This window comes from Balaenoptera ricei, chromosome 19 (genome assembly GCF_028023285.1).
Source record: "Balaenoptera ricei isolate mBalRic1 chromosome 19, mBalRic1.hap2, whole genome shotgun sequence".
In the NCBI taxonomy this organism is placed as follows: Eukaryota; Metazoa; Chordata; class Mammalia; order Artiodactyla; family Balaenopteridae; genus Balaenoptera; species Balaenoptera ricei.
The window spans coordinates 56,651,723-56,676,583 of NC_082657.1; the positions used below are offsets into that span (position 1 = coordinate 56,651,723).

The following is a 24,861-nucleotide window of genomic DNA, read 5'->3' on the forward strand; positions in this document are numbered from 1 at the left end:
GGCAGCTGGGAGGAAAAGTCGTCTTTCAGTAAATGCACTAGGAGCAGACTGAATGCCCATCCATAGGAGAGTGGCTGTGGGACATCCATTCTGTGGAATAGCACGCAACCAATAAGGAAAATTTGACCCAAACGTACCCTCCTGGAAGGATGTGCGTGATATATCATTAAAGAAAAAAGGCAACATATTTAGAGTAGCATGCCATTTAAAAAGTTATAAAATAACGATCTGTGGTGTTGTGTGTGTGTGTGCACGTGCATGTGTGTACATTTGTATCTGCTTATTTGTGTTTGGGGACGGATGTGGAAGGATGCGCAACAGGAAAGGGGGTGAGGGAGTGAGTAAAGCAAGGGGAAACATGCTGAAAAATGCATCTAGGATAAAACAACATGAAGAAGAAGCTCCAGGTGGCCAGACGTTGAATCACCATTCAGATCAGTCTGTTCACTCATATAAACAATATTATTCTGTGACATTCGTAAGTAAATATGGATAAGTGTTCTATAACTGTTATCACCATCTGAAGATAATTCTGTCTTGGAGGGTCCATGTCCCTTCAGGGCCCTTTAATTGCAACAAGAAAAACTGATTATTAATGTCACACACTCAGAGCTGCCCCGGCCCACTAGCTGAAATGTGCTTTTATTTGGCTGTGACTGAATTATAACGCAACTTCCCTAGAGATGAAAGAACAAAGTAAAGAGCATTTGCTTAAAAAGAAAAAATATAGTACCCGAATTGTTTCCTGTCCTGCTCTGTGGCCACTGGAAATACTTTGTCAAGGACAGTCTCCGACATCGATGGACAGCCACGAGTTGCAGAGGAAGTACCACTTCCGGTCCATTGCCAGGTCATGCACCAGCACCCAGCTCACGTACCTGGAAGGGACCCACACTTTTGAGGATAATGTGGTGGGGGGATGAGACTTCTTTGGACCCCACGAAGGTCCAAACCTGAGCCCAAGAACGAGAACTCTTGGAAAGAGACTTTGTATTTTTCTTCATTGCTCTTGGTGCCTTGATCAAAATGCCCCAATCAGTGGGTGAATTTGGCCTCATGTGGGGAGTTCAGCTAGTGTAGACTGCCAGCTTGGAGGTTGCCAGGTTTTCACAGATATGCTGCAAAAGTGTGCATTCTGAAACTGTGAACCCTCATGCAGGGCAGCAAGCCCAGGGTCACCGGGCTTTACAAGTGAGGAAGGCCAGGTTGTTGTGTGTACAGGGAGGTGCAGGCTTGAGCACACGAAACTCTGTCCTCCTGTGGGCTTCCATCCAGAGAATGAGCCTGCCGTCCATTCAGCACTTCGTGGCGATCATCTAACCTGATTTAGATCTTTGAGGCCCAGGGAAGAAATGAAATCATCTTGCCTCTGCTGGGAGGCCAGATCCAGCAGCAGTTGCTTTACAGGGAAATAAGAGTAATGATAACAAGAGGCACTCTTTATTGAGCATTTACTGCACAATGGGGACTGTGCTAAGAAGCTCCTGACATGCATTTTCTCCTTTCTGGAAGGGTAGTCCCATCAGGCATGCCAGAGCCACCTCTGTTGAGGTCACGCAGCCTCCTGGGGAAGCTGACATCCCCAGTGACCTTTGGGTACAGAACCTGGGTGTGATCAAAACCCAGGCATCTCAGCCCAGCTCAGGACAGCTCTAGAGCCCCCTGTGTGGTCAGCTGAGCTGTCTGTGGGCTGCATCAAAGCTCTTCTCCTTCTGCCCATCCTGCCTCCTTCCCTCCCTGCCCAGGGGCTGATCCCAGGCACTCCTTGGATAAACGGCCTCCATATTCAACTCCATCTCAGAGCCACTTCCCAGGAACCAACCCTACAGCTGAGGGTCTTAGAGCATTAATGTATTAGTGTTTTTGCCTTAGATGAGTCAAAGACAGTGGTCTAAATGCTGTGTTTTCCTAAAGCTGTCAGCCACCGAAGAGTGTTCAGTCTGGAGACCACCCATCTGGGTCACTAGTTTTGGCCTCAGACAGTGGGAAGGAGTCTTGGCTCTGAGCTTGCCAGCTGTGTGACCTGGGCAAGTCAGTTATCTTTCCCGAGCTTAGATTTTCCCACCTATAAAACAAGGATAATAACAGCGCTTGTCCCAGAGGGTCACTGTGAGCATCCAGTGAGAAAAGCACAGGAAGACTTAACTTAGTGCTCTGCAGAAGAGCTCTTCTTAGGTCTTCTCCTGGAGAATCAGCCCAATGTCTCATGTACTTTCCTCCTAGTGGGCAGAGTTTGTCTTTGCAATAGGCGTCTATCCCATTTTACAGATGGGGAAATGGAGGGCTAAATGACAGGTTGATGCTGCAGATGTGTCAAGGGAGGGACTAGCATTGTGTGGCCTGTGGACTGGTGGGCCTCTCTGACCCTTGGTTTCCTCATCTGTGAAATGGGGATCCATTCTGTGCGTCTCACAGAGGCTCGTGAGGATCAGCAAAGCAGCAAAAGCACAATGCCCAGCCTTGGACCTGGCACTTGGTAGGTCCTTGTGGTTTACCCTCCCCTGACTCACCAGGATGGCTGGTCCCCTGAGTTGTTATGCCATAGCCGCAGGCTCCTCAGCTCCCGCCGGGAAACAGGGTGGAGAGTAAGAAGACCTCCACTCCTCCTCGCTCAAAAACCGGGATGTCGGGGTCTGACAGGTGGTGGGGCTCACTCTCTCCATCCAGGCCATATAGGGAGACAGTCCCCTGAAATCCAGAGACCAGTAGTGACCAACTCCACGTGGTAACAGAGCCCCGTGTTTCACTGGAGGTGTTGAAAAACCAATGAAACCCAACAAAGCATGGCCTTTTCACCTCTTCTCCTCCCATCTTGGACCTGCCAGAGTTATTTTTCAGTTGTGTGAAGATTTAGGGGTGACACTATCTGCATTCACATCTTTGAGATGAGTTATACTCATAAAATGCTTCCTGGTGACCTTTTCAAACTTCTCGAATATTTATTTGAAAGGGCCATAGGGCAAGAACTGGTTTTTCTCCCTAGCGATTATATTCTCAGTGCCTCCCAGAGTTCCCGGCATTGAGACAGGAATGAATGATGGCCCACTACTTTGAAAATGCATATTCCCAGGCCCCACTCCAGACCTACCAAGAATACTGGACACAGGGCTCAGGAATCTGTATTTTTCTGAAGCCATCCCGGTGATGGCTGGTGACCATGCCTGATTTCCTGAGCCAAAACCAACTACAGCAGATGACACCTATGCTCCACTGACATCCATCACTCAGCCTCACCACTGTGGGGTTCCCATGTCCAGCTGCCAGCAGCTGTGCCTCTTTCCCTGGGGGTTTCTTTGGCTGTTAGAGCAGCAGGTTGAAGGTAGCAGAGACCTGATGGCCCCTGCAGGCCATTTTCCACCAATGACTGGTGGGATTGGTGGATAACTAACCCAGTTCACTTAGTCCTCAGCTGGGATGACTTTGAGGCCCACATTCCTTACTGTTTTCCAGAGTTCCCCAGTGGGATTGGGCTGCAGTTGCCCACAGGGGTAATGGGTTTGATTATGCGCCCCTTATTTGTTCCTTCCCTTCCCCACCTGGCTTCCCACTCCTGTATGTGGTGTCCTGGGATCCCCTCTCAAATCAACTACCTGTGCTTGAATCCCTGTTTCAGAGTCGGCTTCTACAGCAGAGTCTCCACTGTAGACTTTCTCATTCGGATGATTCCTTGCTCTGGGGCTGTCCTGTGTGCTGCAGGATGTTTAGCACCATCCCTGGCCTCTCCTCTCTAGGCGCCAGGAGCATCTCTTCCTGTCCCAAGTTGTGACAACCAAAACCACTTCCAGCATTGCTAGCTGTCCCTGGGGGCCAACCAGTTGAGAACCACTGTGCCAGGAGAACCGAACTAAGACAGTATCAATTGAAATGTGACTGCAACTCTCCATGAAGAGAAATGGCCTGTGGATCACAGATTTTCATTCTTTCTTTCCCTGTAAGGTCAGCTCTTCAGTGTCAAATGGAAGTGGGATGGATGTTTCATTAGATGGATGAAAGTGATTCCTGCATTTATTCAACAAATCGTTACTGAGCACTTACTCTGTGTTAGCTGGTTGAGGCCCTAAGATGCAGCAATATCAATTTTTTTAATTTAAATAAAAATAACATAAATAAAAATAATGAGATATAAATAATAAGATTTTTAAAATAAAAAGTAAAATGTAAGTGGACACATGTCCTGCTCTCATGGAGCCTAATGTCATTTTTTAAAAAACAGGGACTTCCCTGGTGGCGAAGTGGTTAAGAATCCTCCTGCCAATGCAGGGCACACGGGTTCGAGCCCTGGTCTGGGAAGATCCCACATGCCGTGGAGCAACTAAGCCCGTGCGCCACAACTAATGAGCCTGCGCTCTAGAGCCCGCGAGCCACAACTACTGAGCCCACGTGCCTAGACCCCGTGCTCCACAGCAAGAGAAGCCACCGCAATGAGAAGCCCGCGTACCGCAACGGAGAGTAGCCCCCACTCGCCGCAACTAGAGAAAGCCCGCGCACAGCAACGAAGACCCAACGCAGCCAAAAAATAAATTAATTAATAAAAAACAAAAACAAAAAAACAATGGAGATTTCTCCGGGACAGTACACACAGTGCCTGTGGTTCTCAAACTGTGTTCCATGGAGCACAATTTCAGTGAAGGAAGCTTGGAGGCTGCTGCAGGGGATGCTGCAGTCTGATGAGCGATAGGGTGAGGCCAGACTTAACTAAGGATGCTGAGACATGACAGAGACAACCTGCTGTGTGCTCCACAGCTAAACTTAAGGATTTCAGAGAATTCATAAACAGATGGAATTGTGTCCTTATTACCTCTAGTCAGCCTTCTCAGGGACAGATGGATGCCAGCTAATCAGTTTTCCTAAAAAATGTAATTCAAGGCTCATTTTCAAATGGTTGCCATTGTTTGTTTCTTTCCTTTCTCCCCTTTCTCTTAGAAATTCTGTTTTCCCCTTTATTCATTGATAACAGTCTACTGACTGTTCTTCATATGTGAGCACATTTGCGTGCAGGTAACCAGCTGTCTGAATTATTTTTTAGTAGGGTTAAATGAGAAGACCAGTGAGTACAGTACCAGACCCCAACTCTCCCTTAATCCACTCCTCCTTTATATTTTTAAATATTGGGGCTTAGGGTGTTATTTTGTCTGGCAAAAAAGATACTTTTCTCAAAAAAAAAAGCAAAAGTGAAAAAACCGTACAACAAAATCCACTGGGCTAACGTAACTCAACAACGGACTGGCAAGTGCTTTGCTGAGTGGGACATGCGGATCAACCGAGGTGTCTTGCAGGTCAGGTACCTTTGAGGAAGTGGCTGCCCCCCTCCTGTGTCCGGTATAAACTGTCACCAGGTAGTGGTACTGGGCAAAGGGGTCATTGTCCTCCAGCACTGTGACCTTCACCTGGACAGAAGGATGGCATTAGGAGGGCTCTGCTTGGTGGGTTCATCCACCGCACAGCAGCCAAGAGTGAGTCGGGCATTCATGACAATTAAAGGGGGAAAGCAAAACTATGTATGCTATTGATTCATTCCATCAGGTGAGAACTGTTCTTTACAACAGCAGGGTTTTAAGTGAAAACCAAACTTTTAAAATAAAAAAGTACACTCAGTATTAAATATCACCCAAAGTAGTCAAATTGGAAGTGAACTTGGTATTAAGCTGAGAATGTTTGATGCTTGAGCTGATGAATGCAAACTCTGTTCATAAATAATTCCTCATAACCTTGGTAACCAGATTGTGCCTCTAAGGGAATTTAGAAGGAATGAATGTTAAGTTGTTTTAGCAGAAAATAAATAGCTGGAGTTGGTCAGAGGCTGCAGAGCGCTCTGTGATGAGCTGCCCAGATCTCCTGTCAATGGAGGGCTGTTTTCCCAGTTGCCGAGGTGGTGTAGCCAGGGATGCAAGAGTCTCCTCTGTCAAAGTCATGCCCCATCCTGGAGAGGCCGATATCTAAGAACAGATTGATGCATTGCCCAAGATCAAGACCTGGGCTTCTCAACCCAACTCAGGACAGTTCTAGAGCTCCCCAAGGGGTCACCCAGCTGTCAGTGGGCTGCATCCCAGCTTGACTTCTCCCCCTGCCCATCCTGCCTCCTTCCCTCCCTGCCCAGGGGCTGATCCCAGGCACTCCCTGGTAAACACCCTGCATACTTAACTCCATCTCAGAGTCTGCTTCCCAGGAATCAACCTAAAGCTGAGGGACTTAACGTATTAATGTTAAATCCCTTGGGCAAGTCAAAGACAGCAGGATAAATGGGGCAACTATTATCTTTTTAGGTTTCATACCATCCTAACACCCTGAGAAATATTGCTGTGTATAGGGACAGTAGGGAATGTTGAAAGTTTCAGAGCTTTGTGACAATGCATCCTTGTATTCATTTGTGTGCTCAGTCACTCATGAATGTTTATTGAAGGCTCCTATGTGTCAGATATGATGCCTGTATCAGAAAAATAATCAGAACTTTGTTGTCACAATTGGTTGCACAAATGGTTATTGTTTGGTCTCGTTTCTATCCTCAGACCTGACTTATCGTCAGGCAGATCTGGGTTTGAATTCTGGCCCCTGGGAGGGAGGTGGCTTTGGACTAGTTAATTGCCCTCTCTGCTCCTCACTTGCCTCCTCTGTAAAATGATAGAGGTGCTGTGCAGTAAAGGGTGAATTCAGCAGGCTTGGGTTATCCAAACCCCACACATTCCAAAGGATGGACTGGTTTTGGCCAGGTCGTGGAAGATAACCTCTAAGTCCTTGAAACAGCCTGCATGATAAGAGTGTCTGACTACGTGGGGCCTTGGGCCACCTCAGGCAGTATGTGCTAACGATGTGATCTGTGGTGAGGGCTTTGGGCCACGCTCTATCAGTCTGACCTGGGCAGGGATGGGGAGCAGTGGTTGCTGGAGACTAACTAAAGTCAGTCATGCAGGCTCCATACCTGTGGGACTTACTCCCAAGAAAACCCTGGGCACCAAGGCTCAGGGGAGCTTTCCTGGTTGGCCGTACTTCACATGTGCTATCACACGTCATTGCCAGAAGAATTCATCTGTCCATAGGACTCCACTGGGAGAGGAATATTAGAAGCTCTTGCCTGATCTCTCCTGGACCCTTTCCTTTGCTGATTTTAATTTGCACCATTTTCACTATAATAAACCATAATCGTAAGGATAGTGGCTTTTTTAAGTTCTGTGAGTCCTAGCAAATCACTGAACTCGAGGGTGGTCTTGGGGACTCTCAACACAGTACCTTCCCCTTGGGGCTATCGTGAGCATTAAATGGGGGTAATACCTGGCACATAGTAAATTCTCAATAAGAGGTCAGTTTCATACTCCTCCTGATACTTTGATGAACAAGGACATTTTACTGGTCAAGAGGCTGAGGGGCCAGCTTACCTGAGATGACTCCAGGGGTCAAGGCCTGGATTTGCAGCTGGCCCCTCAGCTCCCCACCTGGGCTCCATCCCCTGGAGCCCCTGCAAGGGGACACTCCTGCTCCTCCCTCCTGCTCCCGGGGACTGTGCAACCTCACCTTGGCCTGATCCTGAGCGTCTTTCCTCCTTGCGCAGATCACCACGAGCACGTAGGCCACACAGAGGCAGCCCACGATGGTCACAACCACAGGGTTGTCCTCGAAGGTGGCAAAGAGCTCAGCAGTCTGGCGGACGTCCACGGCATTGGGCATCACCGGGAATGTGCTTCCAAAGAAGGTGAGGTGGTTGCAGAGGCGGTGTGTCTGGGAGGGGGTGGTCCGTGGTCCCACCTGCAGCCCCAAAGAGGCCCTGGTAGGAGTATTCAGGGAGCACATCCCCGCCCGCTCGAGCTCAAGGGAGGAGAACTGTGAGGGGTGGCCACTGTCCTGGGGAGGGGCTGGGGAGACTGCTGGGAGACCAGCTTGAGGATTCCTTTGGGCTTTTTTACTTAGTTAAAAATTAATTTTAAAATGCAGAGAATAATGTCTATAATAAGCATCTTTGCACCTGTCATTCTCAGTGAGCAACTGTGTCCATCTTGCCAGTCTGCTTTGCCTTTTTTAGGTAAGAAGTATTACGGGTAAAATTGAAGTCCCTTCTGTCTGCCAGCCTCCAAAAGCAGCCGTTATCACACATTTGGTGTGCATCCTTACATTACATTCTCCCACCGGGTGCTCCTTCACTAGGCAGGTGTTTGTTGGGTGCTACTTCCAGGCCAGGCAATGGGCAAGGTGCTGAGAGGACATTCAGGGTGACCAACTCATCTCAGTTTGCCAGAGACTTTCCTGCTTCTCAAACTGAAAGCCCCCTTAGTCCTGGGCAAACTGGGGCAGTTGGTCATCTTACACTGAAGAGCAAAAAAAAGACGGAGGTTGGGGGAACCATGCAAGAAAAAGGGAAGGACAGATATTTAAATCCTAAGCTGGTGTCTCAGCACCAGGAACAAATTCTCTAAATTTTACCCACCTTAGATCGAGGCACCTGCAGCCCCCCGTCCTGGGCTCCTGCTTTGAAGAGTCCCAGTCTAGCCGTCCTTAGGCTGCGCCCTTCCGCACAGGATGAGGAGTCGGGGGCGGGGCGGGGCATGCCCACCACAACACATACCACTCAGCCAGGACTAGGGCGAGGTCCTAGGTGGCCCCAGGAAAGATCCCCCCCTTAAATTTTGCACTCTAGATGCCTCACTTGCCTTACCTAGTCCTGGCCCTGGGACGCCCACTTTTAGATGGTGGTTTGGGGACCTGGACCTCAGAATTCCCTGTTACAGGGCCTGCCCAGACCCATTCCTCAGGATCGTCCTTCTGTGGAGGACTGGCTACTGCTGTGGCCATCCCTGGGCACAAGGGTGGCAAAATGTGGGGAAACGGGGTGTGTAGATGGAACTTGGGCACGAGGTCCCTGGCGGTGTGGGGAATGCGGTTGGGGGAGGGAGGAGACAGGGATGAGGCAGGGCAGGCCTTCCCTAAAGCCCCCAGCCAGCTTGCAATCCACCCAGGGCCATTTGGTGGGTAAAGATTTAATTCAAACCCACAACCCAGCACTACCTTTTCATTCCAGGGTCCACAACGAGGTGGTAAGGTAGGAGGCAACAGAAAATACTGGCATGCGGAAAGTTCTGTGCCCAGCATCTGGTGAGGAAGAGCCCGCAGCAGCCCAAACATGCCCAGCAGGTAATTCTTGTACCTTTAACGAGCCACCGAGAGAGGCTGACCCCTCCGACAGCTGTGGCGTCAACTGCTTTATTGACAGATTTCACATGGGTCTTAGTTCCATGTTTGCTCACTGTTTCCCAATCCTGGTCAGCGTTTGGCATACAGCTGTGGGTCTTACGGGAACCCTTGGCACACCCAGGAGGGGTGGGGTTGGTTCAAAAGAAGAAGCCCAAGCAAGTACCAGTGACAAGACCATCTCAGCGCTGGGAGCCCAGGGACCAGACCTGATTTATGCCTAACACCTTTGCCCTCCTGGGTTTTCACAAAGACTTGGAGGACAGTGGCTTTCCCAGTCTTTTCCAGCATGAGAGTCCTTTTGAAAGCCATAAATTAATCTGGAAAGACCAGAAAATTTTCATGAGATCCCCTTGTGACAGTAGTTTCACCTTTAGTATCCTTCAAGAAAAATGTATAAATAAGAATGCAGTTCTCAAACCCCTTGCAATAATTCTGCATTTACCCACCCCGATAAGGTCTGCAGTTTACAGATTTGGAACTTTCTTTAGTTATTTTGAGAATACAGTGGTGTTTTTCCATCCAAACTTGGTGATCCCATTTACTTATTTTTTTCCCCATTCACTTATTTATGGTTCCTCAATGATCTCTGTATATCTGTATCAGCATCTATATCTGTATCAACATCTATATCTATAATGAGCATCAGGTACACAATATTGGGTTAATATAATTTTGGCACTATAACACAACTCCCACATTCTTTTGTACACCCCACATTCGTGTACGTGTGCATTAGTAGCTGTTTATTCTTAATAACATAATAAGCACCTGGGAACCCAGGACTCCACTCAAAAGCTAGGAACTTTCCAATAAGTTACGTTTAGCTAAGTGGTCCTCCCCCAATCTGTCCCCATGCTCCCCCTCAACCCAACTACATGCAGAATCCTATGTCCATTGTTTTCCTTGATTTCCATTTTATATAGTTTTGTCTCCTCTATGCTCAGAGTGTCTAACACAGCAATCACTTTAATCTGTGGAGCACCTACTATGTGCCAGTCACCACATTAAGTACTTTATACCCCTAACCTCGTCTAGGTCCCACCCTGTGGTAAGTGGCAGCCATCCTTTATCCCCATTTGCAGATGGGAAAGTTCAGAGAGGTGGGGTGCCTTGTCCAAGGTCACCTTGCAAGTACTGATGACGTGGGATTGGACCCAAGTCTGTTTGATGGCAGAGCCGGGCCGCCAGCCCCTGCACCATCCTGTTCTGAGCCCCCGGCCTCGGAAGGCAGCCTGCAGCGGGTATTCTGCCAGCAACGTGGGGATCGGACAAGCTTTTGGTAGCAAGGACTCTAAAAGGTTGCAGCACACCCAGGGTCTCGTTCACGAGGTACAAAGACCTGTGCTTCAGGTGTGGGGGACCCACTGTCTCTTGGACATCTCAACGTGCCTTCGTCTCTTCTTGGCAGTTTGGGGGGGGCTCCCTATGTGTGACAGCTGGAAGCAGGAGTTGACAAGGAAGCCAAAGATGCGGCAGAAACAAACCCGGAAGGAGCTTGGCTTTAAGTCCCCTTCTGTGGCTCTGCTGGGACCTGGCTTCTTACACTACTTATGACTGTTGTCATTGGACATATGTGCCATTTGCTTCTTGTCTGTGTCCTCTGCTAGACTGAAAGCTCACTGGTTTTTCTCATCATTGTATCCCTATCAGTTGGCCTGGCACCTGGTGAATATTTGTAGAATGAATGAAAGAAGGTATATGGTGTAGGGGATGGAGACAAGTGTGTGACAAATTTCAACTAGATGTGGAAGTGGCTGTTCTTGGGGAGGGTATGGAAGTGCAACAGAGGGAGACTGCAAACATCTGCCACCCAAAGAAGGTGGCATTGGATTGGGAGATCGAAGGGTGAATGGGAGTTTTCCAGGCGGGGTAGGGAAGAAGGGTGTCCTGGGGGAGACAGCAGCATATGCAAAGGCATGGAAGAAGGAAGGGGGACACTGATACCTCAGAGATGGCTTCTGATGGCCTCAGAGCCAATGTCTGTCACCAGGACAGTGTCATGGGCTTGGCTCCTTGGAGGCAGAGCTGAGCTGCCCTGAGACAGGGATTTGATTGCAATTAGTAGGGCCACATGCCTCCAAGGGCTCTGTGAGCTCTGGAGAAGCAGTGCCTCACGTCGCTTAGAGCTTGTGCTCTGGGGACAGACCTGGGTTTGAGTCTCAGCTCTACCACCTTCTTCTTTGCTTCCCTTTCCTTACCTGGCACCCGGAGTTGTCCTAAGTCCCCTGGACCTCATCCCAGAACACACAATGGGACAGGAAGGTGGTGATGCCAACTGTGAAGTCCCTGCCGGGGGCCGGCTCCAGGTCATACTGGGGGATCACAGTCAGGTAGTAGATGCCTTCTCCAAAATGCAGGTCCTCTGGGCTCAGGATCCATGTGGACAGCCCATCTGCAGGAAGGGGGGATCCGGGTCAGTCTGAAGCCTCATGGAAACTGGACTAGCATGATGGGAGAGGGGCACCAAGATGCCTTGGCAGGGAATCCGATCCTGATGGCCGCCCCGATGTCCTAGGAGTACCCTCTCCTCCTGAGACCAGGAGCATGGAAGAAGAGGCACTCCCAAGTCAGGGTGCTGAGCACGGCTGCCAAGTCAGACTGACCAGGGCTCAAATTCTGACTCTGTCCCTTCTTGGCTGTGTGACTTTGGACCAGTTACTTAACCTCTCTGTTTTTATCTGAAAAGTAGAAATTTCATTCATCTTCATCCCCAAGGGCTACTATGAGGATTGTAATGAGTTCATTTCTGTGAGTGCTTGTCAGCTTCTTCAGGGCATATAATAAGTGTTCACCTAATATCACCTAATAATAGTAATAATACCACCAACAAAAATACGCACTGAATGTAGCAAGTGTTTTTTCTCTTTTTTTTCTTTTTCCCTATGGCCCTGATTCTCAAGTTTTAAGCTGGTCACATCTGCCAGGAAGCAGCTCAAGAAACTGGCTCAGTGCTGGGACTACCTGGAGCAGCCTTTGGCAGGAGGTGAGCTTGGGCGTTGTAGCTGGTCTCGTTGGGGTGCTAGCCGTAGCCCAGGCTGAGCACGAGGGGGATGTCAGGTCTGCAGTGCAGCTGGATCCCCAAAGCCACGCCCCCTGAAGCCAGGTTCACCCTCAGAGCTTCAGGTCTGGTCAGGTTCAACACAGTTGGCTCACTGTGTCTTTCTGAAAGCCGAGGCAGCAGGATCTGTCATCAGAAACAGTCAAATCAAGGGTGTGCCAGGACGGCAATGCCAGTGGCGTCAGGGCTGCTGGGCAGGGTGAGCCCCTGGGGACCTGAAATCCGCCCTCCGCTCTGCTCTTTCCACTAGTTTCCGGGGGCTGCCGTGACAGATGACCACAAACCTGGTGGCTTAAAACAACACAAATTTATTCTCTTACAGTTCTGGATGCCAGAAGCCCAAAACCAGTCTCACAGGTTTTGCAGCCCTGCAGTTGGCAGGGCTAGTTCCTTCTGGAGGCTCCAGGGCAGAATCCACTTCTTTGCGTATTCCAGCTTCTGGAGGTGCCTGCAGTCCTTTGGCTCATGGACCCTCCTTGCATCACCCAACCTCTTGCTTCTGTCATCAAATCACCTTTTTCTTTTCTGGAGTCAACTCCCCCTCCGCCTGCCTCTTATAAGGACCTCTTGATGACACTGGGCTCACCCAGATAACCCAGGATCATCTCTATATTTCAGGATGTTTAACTTGAATCACATCTGCAAAGTCCCCTTTTGCTATGTCAGGTGACATATTCACGGCTCAGGGATGAGGATGTGGATAGCTTGGGGACCTTTATTCAGCCTGTGCTCATCAAGCTGTTCACCCCAGCTTGGGGCTGCATCTGCACAGAAAGTGCACAAGGGTGCATCTTTCTAGTTTGCACAAAGGTGGCATATGAACTAGTGGTGGTGTTGATCAAAGAGTGGAACAAGTAAGATTAAGTTAGGAGCACAGGCCGCAGAGGCACAGAGATCTCTCTTTGATCTTGGCTCTGCCCTATATTAACTCTGGGACCTCTGACCAATTAACAGACCACTTTGAGCATCAGTTTCTTTTCTTTTTTTTTTTTTTTGGCCTCACTGTGCTGCTTACGGGATCTTAGTTCCCCGACCAGGGATCGAACCCAAGCCCTCAGCAGTGAAAACACGGAGTCCTAACCACGGGACCGCCAGGGAACTCCTGAGCCTCAGTTTCTTGTCATTAGTAGAATACATAGACTCACGGTGATTATTCAAAATGTTATCATATACAAAATACTGAGTCAAGTGCCAGATACACAATAGCGCTCAACAATTAGTTGCTGCTATTCCTCTGCTTTTACTCTTACGTTAGAATTTCTCACAACCACTCTCCATTTAATCAGCTCTCCAGATTAACTGATGCCCTCCATCCCCTTTTAAAAACAGACTGATTAATGCCCACCATGCACTTTTTATTTGCTCCTGGTGGCCCTCTACGGTAGACACAGGAATATGCCACCCAGCTCTTCCTTCCAGGAAGGACCTCCTACCCAGTCACAGGGAGTATGGTCATCAGACAGGCTCCAGCTCTCAGCTCCTTCAGGGTCTGCCCTGAAGAATTTATTACTTATATTTCCTAGGAGCGGAGGACCTGCCATGCCACGCAGGGCCACAGGGGAAGCACTCGGTCAGGATGCAGAAGCAGGCAAGGGGGAAAGCCTAGTCCACAGCTTTACTGGGGTTTCCACAGGAAAGGCAAGACAGGGCATAGAAAACAGCTTAGGATTGGCCAGTCTGAATAATTCCAGCAGACTTTGGCTATAGGGCTGGTCTCTAGTTGGTACCTGGCCCTGGGATGATTTGGGGCAGAGCTTGAATATTGGCCTGGTGAGTGAGTGAGATAAAGGGGGTGGTTGGGGTATAGACTAAGGACTGGTTGGTTTTCGCATGAAAGGTGTGCCCTGGCAGAGCCCTTGCTCTCTCTGAGAGCTGGCCGGCCCTGGGAGGGGCAGTCTCTCCCCGCCAGCAAGATTTTTAAGATATCAAAACATCATAACATACAGAAGATAGCAAACACGATTGCTAGAGCCCTGGTGGCTGCTACTTGCTGCAGAGCCCCCTCTGGGTTGACTGAGCCTTTGTGGAGTCTGGATTGTAGTCTGACTTCTGTCCAATCCTGTTTTCTTTCTTCACTCTCCACAGGCGTTGATCTCTAGCAAGCATCTTGCACCACGAACACCTTCTCAGTGCCGGCTTCCAGGGAACACAACCTACGACATCTCCTCTCTAGTAATTCTGGCAGCCCCTCCTACCTGTCAGGCTGTATGCTCAACAATAGACAGTTGTGTCTGATCCCACACTTGCTAACGTCCATTGTACTGGTGATTATAAGGGTCCATTTTGATGATAGCTCTCATAGAGTGATAAGTTGACAAAGTAGGAGTGTAAAAGAACTATTTGCATAAAAACTTAAGTTGAAGGCTTTGAGAAGACTCAAAGATGAGTGGGGACAAATTGCTATTGAATTAGTCACTGATGAGAAAACTGTAGAAGATTGGGAAAAAAGTCATTAAAATCTCAAAAGAATCTGAACTCATATTGTACCAGTGTGCCTACATTTTTTACTCACTTTAAAGAAAATCTAACTATGTTCAGGGGATGATTTATGTAGTGAAGATGATTAAAATTCCAATCAACAGATTTAAAGAAACTTTCAGTTGTACACCTTAAGATTGATAATGACGTACATTTATAGTTTTACGTTAAAATACAACGCTTAAGGGAGGGTGAAGATCATTTTTAATGATTCTCTTCTTTAATCTTTCTTTTTTTCCATAACCGACCAACTTTTGGTCCTGACCAAGTTGAAAAAGAAGACAGAAGCACTTCCTGACTTCTGAGAGCGCCCCAAGTCCACCTCGATATTCTCCGACAGATTCTTCACAGGGATGAGCTGCCCACCAGGGCTGGCAGAGAGAGGCCACCAGCGGTTCCGCTGACGTCGAAGTGACTTCGGGCTGGGAGTGGGTTCTCTGGGAAACTCATCATCTGAAACCAGGAGCAAAGAGTGTCAGCCAAGGGCCCCAAAGGCCGGAAGGTGACTAGGTCCCTGTGGGAAGGATGAGGTTTCCTAAGATGGGATGGACAAGTGGCTCTTGCCCTGTGGGGTGACTGGGAGGGCCCCGCCTTTAGCTGCTGCTGTCTGTCCTGGTATGTGTCTCCCCTTCAGGATTGTGGCTTCAGAAAGCTGGGCCTAGAGACCCAATCGGACTTGTTACAGCTGAGCAGTTACTGGGCTATAAACAGTCTGAGCCTTTCTTCCTGCAAAGCCAGCAAGTTTCTAAGAGAAAGAAATTTGTCTGCTTTCTCTGAGGCTCAAGGAGCAGAGAGTCAGATGTGCCCTAATTTGGGAATGGAAAGAGCCCTGAGTTTACTGTTTCCTAGCTATGGAACAAAGTCTGAAGAGCTTAATTTCCAATGACTAATTAAACCAGGGCTGCTGGATAAATTCCACAACACAGTGGAAAGAGGATGGATTGGGGAGTCAGAGGCCTGGGTCTGAGCCCCAGCTCTGCCACTTTGCTTGTGGTCACAGGCAAGTCACTGAACCTCACCTGTAAAATGGGCATAATAATTTCATAATTGACAGGGTTGTTATCAACATAAATGAGCAAATATATGTGCAGGTGCTTTGCAAACTCTAAAGGGCTGTTCCCAAGGAGGTTCCTTCCATTGTTACCCTTATGTCCACAGGCACTCTACCGTCCTCCATGGAGCCAAGGGAGGGGGCAGCGGGCAGGGTGAAGGTCGCAGAGCTGGCAGCAGCAACGTGCACAGGGGAGCCTCGCTAACTCCGGGGCTGTATTCTTTCCACAAGGTGAGAACAGAGGTGCCGGGAGAGAGGGGAGAAGGTCAGAGTCAGAGGAAGACCTGCCCACCTCTTGCTCTACAGGGATCCCGGCTTTAGCATCAGAGTGGGCGGCTCTTTTGTGATCCCTGTAGATAGTTCTGAATATTTGCATCAGTAGGAGCAGCATAAAAGGCAGCCAGTGTTTCCACTCTGGGCTGGCAGCTCCATGAGGACAGGGCTGTGGCCAGCTTTGCCTACTGTGGCACCCCAGTGCCTAGAGCAGCGCCTGGCTCGTGATGGTGGTCAGTACATATTTTGTTGAATGAGTAAATGAGCTTGGCTGTAGACAGTTCTCCAGACTTAACCTCCCCTACCTACTTGACCTCTGATGTCATGGGCTCCCATAAAACCATCTTTACTGGCCTTTGACCTCATCGCATCTGAGTAGCCTGGGGATCTGGTTTCGGTTCCTGGTGCTGATCAGGATGCTGCTTTGGGAAACTGCCCTTGGGATCCAGGAGTGCAGCCCTGGCAGGAGGAACCAAGGGAGGGTGCTCGGTGCCGGGGCTCTCAGCGTGCCTGCAGCGTCGTCCAGCCCACGACTGTCAGGGGGAGGGATGGAAGGGGGAGGCCATCCCCAGGTACTGCAGGAGGGCTCAGTGAGAGGTAGGCAGGAGCTCCACGGACAAACTCCCAAGGCAAGTGCCTCTGGAATCCCCACAGGTCCACGGAGCAGCAGGCTTGCCAGACACACTCCGGGTGAGGTTAAAAGTGGGCTAGTCCACTTCATTCTGCCCCCTCACCTGCACAGCCCACTGTGACCCGTCTCTCGGGACACATGCGTGGCTCTGACACTAGCATAGCACTCACCACCTCCCTTCCTGTGCTGCACAGACACCCAACACGGGGACCTTCTCTTGGTGAAAAGCCCTTTCCACTTTAGGTCCCATCACTCCCCCACTGCCAGGCAGGTCTCCTGGGCTCTGCCTGTCACAGGGTCTTGGGATGTGGATGTGGCATGAGCCAGGTCAGGGGATACCACAGTATAGCCGGTTACCTGTTTGTGTACACGGAGATGGAGGGGGCGGCCAGCGTGGCTGGAAGGCCCCCGGGCAGTCCCCCCGGCAGGACGGCGGCCTGCATGTGCCCCACAGCTCCCAGCAGCTGGGACACTATGGCTGTCTGGAAAAGGAAGCAGGGGACACTGCTGTGGACTGGTGTCCGTATACCACCTCTGGCTACTGCCGCCAGGCTAGTGTGCCCTTTGGCAGGGACGGGGAGAGGGCAGAGGAGCAAGGCGGAGACCATGATGGAAGGCCCTTTACTGGGCACCAGGTGCTGTAGGGAGCCAAGAGTAAGCACTTAGAAGACTCCAGCCTCTGCCAGCAGGTGCTTTACAACCCCTGTTTGGCAGACGGGGAGACAGAGACACAGAGAGAGTGATGACTTGTGGAGACCACGCACTGATAAGGGGAGGCGCCGGGGTCACGGCAGGGCTCACTATGCGCCTGTCCGTGCTGCTCCGTTGGACCCTGACATCTGCCCACAGCCCAGGTCTTATTCGTGGGGAAATGGAAAGTCACAGGCAGAGCCATCGCATGGGGTCACCCGGGCTCAGACTCCACTCCCCATGCAACCCAAACCCTTGGGTGACGATGTGGCCTCGCTGAAGCCAAGGCAGGCGTGAGGAGCAGGAGGGCTGGACGTTTGTGCAGAGTTCCTATCAGTGCACAGATTGTGCGTGCGTGTATGTGTTACGTCTGACGGGTGTGTGACTGTACGTGCCTGAATGTGAGTGTTTATGTGTGTATTGAGGGGGCTGTGTGTGAACGTAAGTATTTGAGTGTGTGTATATGTGAGTGTAAGTGGGTATGTGTGAGTGTAAGTGTGTGAATGTGTGTCTGAGTGAATGTGGTTTGAGGGTGTGGGAGTATAAGTATCTGAGCATGAATGAGTGTGCGTATGTGGTTTTGTGCAAGGTGGGGGCTCAAGCCAGGGAAAATCTGGGCTGGGCCCATCACACAAGCTGCCTGTGTCGCTGACTTGAGGCCAGGTGTTCCTTCCCTATCACGTGCTAAGTTCTTTCAGGACACTAGCCTCATGCATCTCTGGATCTTTCCCAGAGTGCCTTGCACAATGCCCAGCACATAGTAGGCATTCAGTAAACATTCACTGACTGGAGATAGCTAGCTGGCTGGCTGGCTGGATGGACATAGCACTTATTCCGATTTTGTAATTATATATGTATTTGTGAAATGGTTTAGTAACCGGCGGGCCCAGTTGTCTAAAAGTGCCATGAAGGCAGAGGCCACGTCTATGTGATTTGCTGATGAATTTTCAATGAGTTGCATAGTACCTGGCACATACTAGGCATCTGGGGAGCACTTGTTGAATGAATGGAAAAATTAATGCATGGATAAATGAGTGGAAGGGTGGAGAGACGGATGTATATGTACGTGTATAGATGTATGTGCATAGAAGGGATGCATGAGCAAATGGATGTGTAAGTGGGAAGTATGATATTAGGGTGATCAGGGTCCCAGAAATAGAGGTCAGCATAGCAGGCTCCAGGACCAGGAACGTGAGGGGGACAACCTCCTGACAGAGTGGGTGGGGCAGAGCCAAGACAGCTCTCCCCTTTACTGCTTATGGCTTCTTTATTGACATTTGGCTGCCACAGTGTTGGGAAAGTGGTGATTCAATTTGAGTTCTCCAAGAAGCAGGCCCTAAGGCAAGAATTTGACAACCAGTCATTTATTTGGAGATAATCCCAGGAAACACTGGAAGCAGAATGGGGAAGTGAGACAGGGAAGGGTAGGAAGCCAGTCCAGGGGGTGTGATCAAGCCACTTACCTGGGGCTCAGTCCTACTTGGGAGGTCTCCACCAAGAGGAGCGGGGGAGCCGGGGTATCTGTACCCCAGCCCATTAGTCACTGAGAACTGCATTGAACCCCTGACATGTCCAACCTGCCATGTGGGCAGGCAGAGTGGACTCTGGAGGGGAGGTCAGAGAAGGCCCCCAGGCAAAGAAAGGCAAGAGCTGGCAGCTGGACATCACAGTGCACTCAAGTGGGGGCCATGGTCGGGTCAGCAGCAGCATCTGGACACACCCTTGGCCACCCAATGATTAGTTAGATTCAGGTGCGCACCGGCTGGCGGGGGAGTGAGGTGTGTGAGCACACAGGCCATCACAAGCAGCGGGAGACACAGGGCTGTGAGAGGGGCACCTTCCCTCCCTTGGCATCGCCCATGTGGGAGCCTTGGAAACAAGAAGGCAGAAGTCTTGGGGGCCCTGTGACTGAGGGACCTGTGACCTGGGTTGGGGTCTGTTGTCAGCCACCCACCGCAGAGGTGCACGTCCTATTGCCTGGCTCAGCGGGTGGGAACTACTCACCTGGGCCAAGGGTGTGAGCTCCTCACTGCGGCGGGTCGCCTCTGTCAGTACCTCGGCCAGCTCCTGCACGTTCTGCATGTCCCCCAAGGTGGCGTTGACCGCAGGCAGTGACCCCGCAGACAGAGAGGATACGCTCTCTGACCTTGGCATAGACATAGGAAGGTGGGGAGAGGAAATGTAACTCCAGTGGCTTGATGAAGCTGTTTCAGAAAGATTTGGTGTCTGAGAAGGTGACCAGGCTCCTGTGGGGTTTTCCAAAGCCGGTAGACCTCTTCTTGTCTCCTAGGATGTGTGGTGGGCAGAATCATAGCCTCCCAAAGATAGCTACATCCTAATCCCTGAAATCTATGGATATGTTACTCACATGACAAAAGGCACTTCGGCAGAATCGCTTTGGAGATTTGATTAAGTTAAGGATTCTGAAATGGGGAGAGTATCCTGTATTAACGAGTTGGGACCAATGTAATCACAGGGACCTTTAGTAGAGGGAGGTAGGAGGGTCAGAGTCAGAGAAGATGTGATGATGGAGGCAGAGGTGGTGGAGAGGGAGAGGGAGATGGAGATGGGGAGAGAGGGACAGAGGGAGAGGGGTCGGGATTTGAAGATGCTGGTGTTGAAAATGGAGCAGGGAATGTGAGCAGCTTCTAGAAGCTGGAAAAGCCAATGGGTGGATTCTCCTCTAGAGCCTCCAGACAGTTCACAGCCCCGCCACCGCTTTGGTTTTAGCCCAGTGAGACTCATTTCAAACTTCTGACCTCCAGAAATGTAAGATAATAAATTTGTGTTGTTTTAAGTCATAAAGTTAATGGTTATTTGTTATAGCAGCAGGAGGAAACTAATACAGGATGTCTCAAGCTTTCTCCAAATCTTGAAATCAAATCTATAATACCTGGGGAATTCCCTGGCGGTCCAGTGGTTAGGACTCCGCACTCTCACTGCCAAGGGCCTGAGTTTGATCCCTGGTCAGGGAACTAAAATCCCATGTGCCATATGGCACGGCCAAAAAAAAAAAATCTGTAAAATCTGGCATTATTTAAAAACAAATGGTGTCTCAGGGTCTCACTGTGACTAAAATGGCTTGAAATTCAGAAATTGGATTACTTTGTTGGCCCAGTATGGATGGGAGGTCTTGCTGCAGACTTGGGTCCCTGTGTGCCTTTGGGGCAATGGGGACAAGGACCCCTCCAGCCATCCCCCAACTCCAGCCTTAAGCCAGACCTCCTGGGGCTTCCGGGGAACATGCTTTCTAAGCCGCAAAGCCCTAATGAGAGGGGCTGGCTTTGGCTGAGGCAGAGAAAAACCTAAGAAAATAATTTTAACACCACCCCATCGAACTTTCTGCGTTTATAGAAATGTTCTGTCCCTGTTTTGTCCAGTAACATAGCCACTTGCCAAATGTGACTACATATTAAGCCCTTGAAATATGGCTAGTGCAGCCAGAGAACTGAATTTTTAACTTTATTTCATTAAAATTAATTTTAATTTAAATGTACATGGCCAGACATGGCTCATGGCAACAATCTGGAAGAACACAGACAGAGGTGAGTAATCCCTCTTACCCTCCCGTCCTGCTTGCTACTCACAACTCACTCTTCTAACCGTCTAGCAGTCGTTCACAGCAGCTGCAGAGTTTGAGCACGTCTGCCAACAGCTCAGGGTGCAGCCAGGCTTCCATTCAGGGCGCGGCTTGGATGGAGGAAAGAAGAGCCCTATGAGGGGACTCCTGTCAGAACGTTCTGGAAGGAAAGTCAGGTAATGGATAATCTCATGTTTGCCTCTGCAGCTCTTCCCCATCCTTGGTCGCCGTCCTGGAGGCTGCCTACATGGAGATGTCACTGGCTGCTGAGCCTCTGGCCCATGGATTCACTCAGCGGGAGACGAGAGGGCAGGAGGAGAGAGAGCTGGAAGCTTTGCTCCCGGCGCCCTCCCTGCCGGGGTTGCCTGCCTCATCCTTCAAAGCCACCGCTCCTACCAGGGAGCCCCCTCCACGCGTAGCTGCCCCTTGAGGATGCTGGTCACTTCAGGGTGAGCCCCTGGGGTCCTGTGTTCTCTCTCTTTTGTTTCTGAAACCTTGCCCCCAGTTTTCTCAACAGAGCCCTTCTTAAAATCTTCTCCATTGCCCAGTTAGAGCTTGACATCTGTCTCCCGACAGGACTCTGGTGTTTCATGAGAAGACCTTGCGTCAGGCTGTGCAGTCTGTGTGCTTAGGACCCCAGGGCATCCAAAGGGAAGTTTGCTGTAAGTTATGCTCGGGGTGAATGAGAGCCAGGTGGGGTGTGCGGCGGGGGATGGGAGTGGGGGAACTAGGTGAAAGAAGGGGCTGCGGTGAGAGGACTGGAGGTGGGCGGGGGAAGAGCGAACCTGGGTTTGCTCCTGTCTTTACCACCTACTGGAAATGTGGACCCGGGAAAGCTGCTCACATTCTCTGCACCGTGCTGAGGACTTTCAGGCAAACCCTTCAGGAACCAGAGGAGCCTGTCTTCTGTCCTCCGTGCCCAGCAGGTGTGATGCTGTGTGTGGTGACACAGGTAGCATGCCTGGGAGCACACACTGGGAGAGGAAGTGATCATACCTTTTGCCAGAGTTGTTTCTAATGCTAGGTTGTAACACATGGAATGGCCATTTTTGCGGATTAAAGCTGGTTGAATGTTGGCAATTTGACCCACAGCTACAGTGAATATAATTCTTAACATTCACCACAACCTTATGAGGAAAATACTATTATTGTCCCTGTTTTCCAGGTGGGGAAACTGAGGCTTAGAGAGATTCAGGCCTGTGACAATAGAGATGGTAAATGACAGAGCTGGGACAACATCAAACCATTAACCGTATGACCAAGATGGGGTCCCTTTTCTCCTCTGGGCCTCGGTTTCATCCTCTTTAGTAGGAAGAGACTGGAGTGGTACCCTCTAAATTCCCTCCTGCCCTGGAAACCTGTGGCTCCGTGAGCCTGAGCAGAGAAAGCAGGCTTCCTTCATCCTATGTCACTCACTGAAAAGACCGGAAGAGGGAGGTGACATCAACAGCTCGGGAGACACCAAAGACTTCTCCACAGATCCGTGGACCCCACTGCCCACCCAGAATGGCTGCATACAGACCCCAGGGCCCCAGCAAAGGGACAGAGGAGTCCATCAGGAGCACCTTCTGTCTGGCGTCCATTCTCAGCGGCTGCCCGGAGCCCAGCCCCTGGCACTGCCGGTCCAGCACGGATGACACAGACCTGGCCAGCTGGAAGAGCTGCTCAGGGCCACGCCCTCCCTGCAGAGTGGCGGTGACATTGTCCCACACTGTGGCCTGAAATGCCTCATCCTCCACACAGTTCCTCCACGTCCCTCCTAACGGGAGACCAGAGACACGCTCAGAGCAGGAGGATCTCAGCCCATCGGTTTTTGTTCCAGAACCTGGAGCCTGAAGTTCCTGGCCTGCACGTGGTAAAGCAGAGCAGGGCTGGACGGCTTGGCACCTGGCATGGGGGCTCTCCCGAGGCTGGAGGGCAGTGGACCCACTTGTGCCAGCAGCCAGCGGCCACCAAAAGCAAGTCTCAGGCAGGTCACTACTTCTTGCCTCACTGCCCTCCTCATCGTGCTCTCAGGCCCTTCCACTCCACCATGCTCCGACCCTTGAAATTCACTTGAGATTTTCTCCAGCCTCTGCCTTATAGACCTGTTGGCTGATCTTGGTCCTCCTTCCTCTGGACTCTGAAGGCGCTTGGCCTAACTCATCTCTGGATCCTTCTGCCCCCATCTCCCTCAGGTCCCCCACCCCAAGTCCCCCAGGCCCTTCCCCTATAGTGGCCACTAGTCATAAAATCTACAAGGGTAGAGACCACATCTGTTTTGTCCACGGCTGCATCCCCAGGACCGGGCACATAGTAGGTGCTCTGTAAATACATATTGAAGGAATGAATGAATCAACCACTCATCTGGTCATACCCTCGGCTCCCTTCAACCTGGCCACCCTTTTGTTGAGGTTTAGACAAGTCAAGAAGTTGTCTCAGTAGAGAAACAGTGGCTGCCACCCACCTTAACTGCTGCCTGGGTCTGCTGTCTGTCACCCGCGTGATTGCAGACAGAAATGACCACTGTCAGCATGAAGTCATTGTTTTCTGTTCCAAGTGGCAGGTAAACTGATGGGAGGGCAGGTTGAGGGCCACAGTGTAGACAGAAACCTGGCAAATGGACATTGGACAATTAGGGGGACATCTCCAGGCCCCAGGGAGACTGTAAACCCACCAAGGTAGAGCCTGATGACAAGGACACAAAAGCCACAGCTCGTGAAGTCACGGCAGGCACTCGTGGACTCCATACTTCCTGGGAGAAGATGGCCATTTATGCTGATTCACTGTCCTCTCTAAGTAATCACATGCTGCTGTGACTTTGGAAGAATTTTACTAAAATCCATGAAAGTTTTCAGAAAAAGAATCCCCCATTTACAGGCTTTTTAGAAAAATTCAAGGTGGTAAACCAAATTACAAAAAGAAGGAGAAAGAGGAGGAGGCGGAAAAGAAGATCTTAACAATTGGTTCAAGACGTATCCAAACTCCCTCAAATGTCACTTCCTGTACAAAGGCCTTCCCAGGCTGCTCTATCTAAAACAGCGCCCCTGTCCTGTGTCTTTGTTTACCAGCTATCTCTACCACTAATTATAAATACAGTGAGGTCAGAGACTTCCTCTCTTTTGTTCACTGCTGTATATCTAGGACCTAGAACGGAGCCTGACGTTCAATACGTCTGCTGTAAGAGTGAATGAATGAATGAATAGCCTTCGTATCCTTAAAGGGGACCCGCCTGTCATTGGAATCACTTCATTGTAGTGTGCGGACAATCACGACGTTCTTGAATTGTAATTGACAATTCATTTTTATATGGTCACACTTCCCTGCCCCTTACTGGAGCAGCTAGCCTGGCATCTCCATTTAGGGGGACGCAGGTTTGAAATGAAATCTACTTACCCTCCTTGAATTGGTCCCTTCCAGGCTCAGACCCAGTCACGGCCCTCTGAACAGCCCTGCATTCCATGTCCATCTGACGGGCACCCCATGAAAACCACACTCCCTTGGGTCTGAGGATGGGGCCCCTCCACCTTCGCCTAGTCAGGGGTTTCAGTTTATGGCCTTGTGGTGTTTAATGTCGGACACTGGGGAGCACCCCTGCAGCACTCCTGGAGCCTAGGTTTGCAGGAAGGTCCCAATCTGACTAGCACATTTTCAGAGCTCTTGTGAGGGTCACAGGATGCCAAAGGCCATTGGGAGGAGACAAGGACTCAAATGGGCCCGCCAAGGACCAACCACCCCCAAACCGGAAGAGCAGAGGCAATGTGGGCGCTCGCCCCGTCTCTCCTGCTGATGCCCTGCTGCTGTCGTGGGTGTGGGTTGTGGTGACAGGACACCGGCTGGGGCATTGCAGTGCCGACGGGCATCGGCATGCTCCATCCTCTCCTGTAAACCTGTGCAAACAGGTCTCGTCTCAGCTCAGCATGCTCTGTGACATCACCCATTCC

The 24,861-nt window shown here is 50.4% G+C and overlaps 1 protein-coding gene across 1 annotated transcript in view; it reads right to left on the reverse strand.

Moving 5' to 3' along the window:
- LOC132352975 (polycystin-1-like protein 2) overlaps positions 1 to 24,861 on the reverse strand; it is an 84,057-nt gene that overhangs the window by 20,644 nt on the left and 38,552 nt on the right. Inside the window, 15 exon segments of the mRNA XM_059903772.1 lie at positions 734 to 784; positions 786 to 878; positions 2,511 to 2,568; positions 2,571 to 2,688; positions 5,286 to 5,387; positions 7,507 to 7,737; positions 11,376 to 11,569; positions 12,139 to 12,361; positions 15,036 to 15,088; positions 15,091 to 15,166; positions 15,858 to 15,984; positions 17,026 to 17,150; positions 19,363 to 19,504; positions 22,502 to 22,694; positions 23,381 to 23,530. Of these exon segments, the coding sequence (XP_059759755.1) occupies positions 734 to 784; positions 786 to 878; positions 2,511 to 2,568; positions 2,571 to 2,688; positions 5,286 to 5,387; positions 7,507 to 7,737; positions 11,376 to 11,569; positions 12,139 to 12,361; positions 15,036 to 15,088; positions 15,091 to 15,166; positions 15,858 to 15,984; positions 17,026 to 17,150; positions 19,363 to 19,504; positions 22,502 to 22,694; positions 23,381 to 23,530 (1,936 nt within the window).